The sequence below is a fragment of the Etheostoma spectabile genome, chromosome 14, assembly GCF_008692095.1.
Source record: "Etheostoma spectabile isolate EspeVRDwgs_2016 chromosome 14, UIUC_Espe_1.0, whole genome shotgun sequence".
Taxonomy (NCBI): domain Eukaryota; kingdom Metazoa; phylum Chordata; class Actinopteri; order Perciformes; family Percidae; genus Etheostoma; species Etheostoma spectabile.
In genome coordinates, this window is record NC_045746.1 from 23,966,126 (window position 1) to 23,973,231 (window position 7,106).

General features: G+C 39.0%; 1 protein-coding gene across 1 annotated transcript in view; it reads left to right on the plus strand.

Annotated features, from left to right (window-relative positions):
• Positions 1 to 7,106, plus strand: part of grin2da (glutamate receptor, ionotropic, N-methyl D-aspartate 2D, a) — a 254,730-nt gene that overhangs the window by 102,461 nt on the left and 145,163 nt on the right. Inside the window, exon 4 of the mRNA XM_032535848.1 lies at positions 5,752 to 6,018. Within this exon, the coding sequence (XP_032391739.1) occupies positions 5,752 to 6,018 (267 nt within the window). The remainder of the gene's footprint in view (positions 1 to 5,751; positions 6,019 to 7,106) is intronic.

Genomic DNA, 7,106 nt, shown 5'->3' on the forward strand with positions numbered 1-7,106 from the left:
GTAGTGTTGAAAACATCAAAAAAGTGACAAACATTGAAAAAAAGTGTTGAAAAATAGGACAAAAATGTAAGAAAAAATTATAAAGATTGATAAAAAGCGTCATCAAAAATGTTGACTTTCAATTTTGACAGGAAAATTAAATGGTTGTTTTGGTGCCTAATCTTAATTTTAGGCAATACGCTTATATTTTGTGGACTAAATTTAACCGTAATGTCCATCAAAACATCCAGCAGCTCGCAGTGCTCTGTACCCAGCTAAAAGTCACCTATTGTCAGGTAACTGAACCACCAACTACCCCTGATACAACGGAGGTCTGTAGCCCGGGTATTTAGCGGCTTAAACAACTAGCAGCTGCCTCTCGGCGCCATGGAGCTCTTAGTCAGCCGGCGTCACGTGACCGTAGGATATCATATGTTTTGGTGTCCATACGTTTTCGTACAATATCATCCAGACCCATTCATGAGAGTACGCTGTACAGATAGAGTAGGTCTAGAACACTCTATAGTTTAAAGAAACCCAACATCTTTATAGAATAGTTTAAAAAAAAAAAATTACCCCCAAGAGCATGCATATGGTGCAACAATGGTGAGGAAAAACTTCCTGAACAGGCAGAAACCTTGGATCCTCGGATGCCGTAAAACACGGTTCACTTGCTGCGGATTTGTTTAGTTCACCGTTCACGACAAACATGAGCATGTTCAATGAGCGCGCTCTTTAGTATCTTTATGCAGAACGCTGGTCATTGATCTAGATGTTCCGATACCGATAAAAGTATCAGAATAGCCTTCGATACTGCCTAACATGCTAGTATTGAGATTGCCAAGTACTGAGTTTATGAACCTATTCAATACTACAAGTTTTAAATAAAGGTTGAAAATCCACCCCATCTGACTGACTGACATTTGTTTGTGTTTGTTCATGTGTCATTAAGAGTTTAACAACTATGGTTAACAGCAACTAGCAATTATATCACATCAATACAGGGATAGTATAATTCAGCTGTTAAAACTTATCAAAATCTGTCTTTTTCAACACACTGGTATCAGATCAATACTCAGTATCGGCCGCAAGTTGATCCATTGTCAATATACAAATAAAGCAGCTTTAACACCAGCACTAATCAACACTAAAGGCCCTTTAATTAAACACACCAATTTTAGAAAACAAGCAGAAGTTATTGCCACACTTCTTTTAACCACATTAGCTTCTCATCAGAGCAAGAGCTGGCACAGACTTGAAGCAAGGCTCCTTTTTTCAGACATTACTCTTCACAGAAATGTACACTCCAGCTCTGGATGTGACAAACGCTTCAGGCCTGTGAGTAATATTGATGTATAACAGCCACCATCTGTAACAGAGGCCTGTACCTCATAGTGTTGGCATCAGAAAGTAGAGCTGGGTAAAGAATCTGTAGTTGTATTTTGACTGAAGTCCCTTGTAGGACAAAGTTGTTTCGTAAATGCGGCACACATCATAGAGCATGATGCTCTGGCCTCATCACTAAGCAGTAATGAAGAAGAGGAACATTTTGTCAGAACTGCTCTAGTTCTGTCACTGTTGCTAAGCCCATCACCATCCAAACTGCTTCTCGTTCCTGAGTAGAGAAACATGAGTATAAAATGCGATTTTCGTAGTGCACACTGTGTGAGTATTTCAGTAATCCAGTGTATAGTCTCGCACTGGCAGACCTTCCTCCACAGCGCTGCACAGGAGGGTCTGGCGAGTCCACACAGCATTCAGGGATGGGAGAAATGAGAGTTTTAGTCATGCAACAGAAAACTCAGATTGGACAGATAGTGTAGCTAGCTAGCGTGCAGAGATCTGAGGAGCAGTTTTAAAGAAATTCTTTATTAGGAATTATCCCTTGAGATGTGACATCTCGTTTTCGAGGGGGTCCTTAACCATAGTCTTCAGAAATCGGATGGGCGTTTAGAACGCCAACACAAAAAAAGCGGAAGGTAACGGACACCCGGCCAAAAAGAGTGACATCTGGTGGAATTTTCGGCGGCGCTGGACCAATCTCGGAAGTGGATCGTCGTGAATATTCAGTGTACCACTGAGGAAAGGTGTATTGGCAATTGCAGTCCCCATACTGTATATTAGGGTTAGGGTTCAAATCAATAGATCAAAACAAGTTTCAATTGCAATGTACGATCCAGTTAGTCATGATGACTGCTGTCCTTCCTTGTATTAAATCTAAGCTTGCTTGCCCATTGTTACAGACCAATGGGTGCCTGGTCTGGGATCTGTGTGTGACAAAAAGGTAATGTTTTGCTGACAGACATCAGCAGACAGCAGCCGTTAAGCATGCCAGATTAGGTTTGTTTCTAAGTGGATCTTTTTGACAGTGTCATGTAGTTATTGGGATTTCTGTAACTGTAACTTCACCTATGGGAAGATTTCATGTAGCACTGAAATGTCATATTCTGGAAATATCCATTATCAAAAGCGGCTGTGATTAAGGTGGGAGTTGAGTTGGCTTTGAAGTCACACTAGGTGTCTTTCCTTTTTTCCACTGTGTTTTTCAAATTGGCTGAAAAGCTACTCTTGTGTGACCTCGTCTACCGGGCTTCAACACAACAGCCATTATTTGCCTCCGGGGTAGCTTTGCATTTGAGAAACATTTGAATAGCTAAACTCTAATCAGTTCTCAATTGCTTTGGACACAGAGTCATGCATTTCTTTCCTGACACACTGAATCTATCAACCTTGTGTCAACAGTGCTTTGAAAAACCAGTCATTCCTTTATTTTGGTGTTTTCCCAGAGTGCTAGTATTTAATTTTTTGCTCCAGCTCCCAAGGGGGAACAAACATGTTTCAACTTTCAGACTACAGTGGAAGAAGTACCCTTTACTTAAGTAAAAGTACTAATACAACACTGTAAAAAATACTCTGTCACAAGTAAAAGTCCTCCATTGAAAATGTTAATTAAGTAAAAAATACGTGTCATCACGAAAATGTATTGGGTATTAAAAGTAAAAGTACTCATTGCAAAACAGTTTTTAGAAACTGAAAAACAATCCAAACATTTTGTTTAAAGGTTTTAGCATTTGAGATGTACTTCCAGGCCATTATATTGTTGGCTAGTTTATTAATTAATTTACAATAAAGCATTATATTTCCTAAACTACATGTGTTATGAGTGCAAATTTCTAAATTTGTAAAGTAATTTAAGATGTCGGATTAATACAGTGGAGTAAAAAGGTAGAATATTTCTTTCTTAAATGTAGCGGAGTAGAAGTAGAATGGTTTTAAAAGAAAAGACAAGTAAAGTACATGTACCTCAAATGTACTTAGTTACATTCCACTGGACATCTTACATCACATCATAAATTAGGATGACGTTGGTTTGAAATGTGACCTAATTCAGAGCCGCGTAACCTGAGGTGAGCCATGTCGACTTTGCTTTTTGATTATCTACAGTACATCACAAGTGTCAGACTCAAGGCCCACAGGCCAAATCTGGTCCTTCACAGATTTCAGTCCGGCCCGCATATCAAAGTAGATTCACAATAGATTTCGGGCCACCTAGTCACGCTTTTTCTGGAGTTTTTGTCACTTTTGCCAGCGCTTTTACTGCTTCTTTTCCTCGTTTTTGGCACTTGTTCCGACGTTTAAGTTTTTTTTAAACCTTTTTTGGGTGGCCTAGGAACTTTTTCCAGACTTTTATAGGGTTTTATGTTGACCACACTGTAAGTTGTGTGTTATCTGTGTGTTATGCAATAACACAGTCAAAAATATTTGACTTCTTCGGAATAAAAGCACGTCGATAAACTCCACGTTTCGCCCTTGATGCTAATGTCATTTTCCAGTGTGATGTACATGTAGATCAGTAGAGTTTGACTCTCCTGATCTACATGTACACAGCTGTAGAGTCTCGATGTTCAGGAAGAGAGAAGTCATTTATTGTTAACGAAACTCCTAAACACTTTGGACTATTTCATATAAAGGTGCCAAGGAATATTCACACTGTCATGATAGGTCCTTTGCTTTATTTCTGTGTTTAAGTTCTTTCAAACTTTTTTTATATGGATTCTTCCTTTGTTCTAGATCTGAGACATTTACAATGGAAGAAAGAAAGAAATGAATTCCTCTTTCAACCAGCGAGCGGCTCATTTATCCAGATTACACTAAATGTAGAGCCGGAGGAAGGCCATCACTGTTTCTTTCACTGACACTAAAAGCCTTGTTCAAAGGTCTAGGACTTTTTTTGACAGACAGGCTGTTATTCCTCTGAGAAAAACGGAAGTTAGTCAGCCACGAGGCAAAGAAAAGAGCTGAACTGCATGACAACGTCAAGAATTAGACTGCTACTGTATGGATACACTTCAATATAACTGGGTGACTTGCAGTATTGAGTCCAACAGTTTTTGAATTATGTCCATTGTCCAATTTAAGGTGAATGCCAATGTCAGTGGGCTTGTCTGGCTGGACTAAAGACTGAAGTAGCACATCATACAACTGTCCTTGGGAAAAAGTCAAATTCACTACAGCAACAAAACAAAAAATACAAACGTCACAGTTTTATTGTAGCACTTTCATTTAGATTTCACCCAGCGAAGGATCTCCACCAGAATGTGTCTGAGGAATGTTGGATAATGAAGATATCTCATTACCAATGTAGTGAAAAGACAATGCATCCTTTGAAATGATCGAACACTACCAAAATGTGCCCATTGTCAAACATTGTTAAACCTACAGTGAGTGTGGTCTACTAGAATATTTTGTAATGTTAGCTCAACCAGCCAACGATGGTGAGCAGATTAGCTCGGTAGCAGTAGTGCTAACTGTGTATCTTGGACTGAGTGTGTTTATAACTGTGAAACCGGTTTAATTTGGTTTATATCGGTAATGCATTTATTACCCTATACAGACAAGTTAAGGTGAAAGCTGAGTGTTGCTCTCTCCATCACTCTCTGCACGCTATAGAGGGTTATCACCAAAGTGACGTTCTGGGTAGTAAAAAACAAAAAAAAATAAAGCATGGATTTTCAAGCGTTTCTTAACCCTCATGTTGTCCTTGGGTCAAATTTGACCGATTTTCAGTTTTTTGTCTAAAAAATGGGCCTTCGAAAAAAGAGCTGAAAATGTCAACTTTAGAAATATCAAGTAACGTTGAAAAAAAACGTTAAAAAAAAAGCACCAACAACATTAAAAAAGTGACGAAAAAGCAATAATAGTGTTTGATGGTTGATGTGAAGACAACACAAGGGTTAAGGGGTTAAAGGAAAACTGGTTTATTGTAGCTTGAGTATTACCTTCATAACGGCATAATACTTCATAACAGTAATATATATATTATATATATATATATATACTGGACTGTTATTTCTGCTTGGGGCAGAGATGTGTTAGCATTCTGAATTTTATTTTTAATTTTATTTAAATTATTTTTTTATTTTAATTTGTTTAAAATCCATGGAAAATCAGGTGAAAATCTAAAGAAAAATATAAATAATATTTTAGAAATTTCTGTAGAAAATCAGAGGAATATTCTGCGTCTGCATCATAACTTTCATATCTTCAAACCCACCAAAGAAACTGCTGAAATCTCGGGATGCGGGAGCCTTTCTAAAATTCTGTCTAAAAGGACGCAACAAGCTTGAGCAGTCAGAACATTGATTTGTTATCAGCCTTTTTTCTGACTGACCTTTGTCTGTATTTGATACACTGTAACATTTATTTAGGGACTAAATGAACCAGAACACCCACATGTACTCATGGCTTCATGTTGTCTCTCAATACTTCCAGGAAAGTGGCTCAATCTACCTCCAGTTCACCTGCTCCACCTCCCTCCAGCTCGAGGTCATCTTCGAGGTGCTTGAAGAGTACGACTGGACCTCCTTCTCTGTGGTGACCACGCGTCACCACGGCTACGAGGACTTCCTGGCCATGGTGGAGGGAATGACGGACGGCTCGTTCATCGGCTGGGAAAAGAAGAGCGTGGTGATTCTTAACGTGACTGATGACCCTGGCGGAGCCCGGACGAAACGGCTGCTCAAAGACAACGAAGCCCAGGTGAGTCCCTGTTCTAAAGCTCTTTTCTGCTGGGCACAAGTGTTGAAGGAGAATGGTGTGGATTTTTCTTAGGTCGATTTGTGGAATCAAAGAATCTCCAGAGAGACCCGGATGGGTTTTGTTCCTTTTACACATAAGCACAAAACAGACACACACATGTTATTGGACGTCCCAGCAACCAACATCCCCCCCTATAAGGTCACTCAAACTCCTCATGCTGTTTCAGTAATTCATCTACACAGTTGTTGGAGTGGTTCCCAAGCATAGTTCTGGACAGACGTTCAAAACTGATGCTGATAAAAAATCAAATAAAAAATGGTGGAAACATTCATCTATTAGAGTTTAAGAAGTGTAAAATGGAACGACTGTGAGTATAAAAACCTTTATTTTGGAGGGCAGTCAGAAGTTAAAAATGCCCACCGCCTTCTTCAGCGAATTCAAACAAGATAGACCGAATAAATCACAATTTGTAATGTGTTTTCAAACAAAGTGGCAATACCCTTATGCAAGTGCAATGCTTTAAAAAATGTATGTATATGTATATGTCAATTTTTAACTTGTTTTAAGAAAAGCGCAGAAATAAGTAAATGCACATTGAGACCATTTAAAGAATTAGAAAAGAAATACTTTAAGTCCAACTGAAACGGCCTCACATTTTTCAGTCAAAAATCACTAGAAGTACTCAGCCAGGGTCACCAGCATTCAACGAAAGACAGTTAATGCAGTTTTAGAAATGATTTGGTTGGCTACATGCATTCTGATTCATGGTTTGGGGGCGTGAAAAAAAAAAATGCAATGTAATTACAGTTGGAGTCCATAAACTCAATACCAGGTTAATCAAATTTGTCAGATCCATATATATCTACGGTGCAGTCTCTGCACCTGCAGCTTCTTTAGGCGTTGAAAGATCCTAAGGAAAGCTAGAGCACAGCACCATTTAACATCGGCTTACAGTAAAAGCTGTATTTAGGGGAGGTTGACTGAGGACACACTATTCATTTACACTGACATCCTGGGGGAGCACTTACACACCCACACACACACACACACTACCTCACACACACACAAACACACACACACACACACAC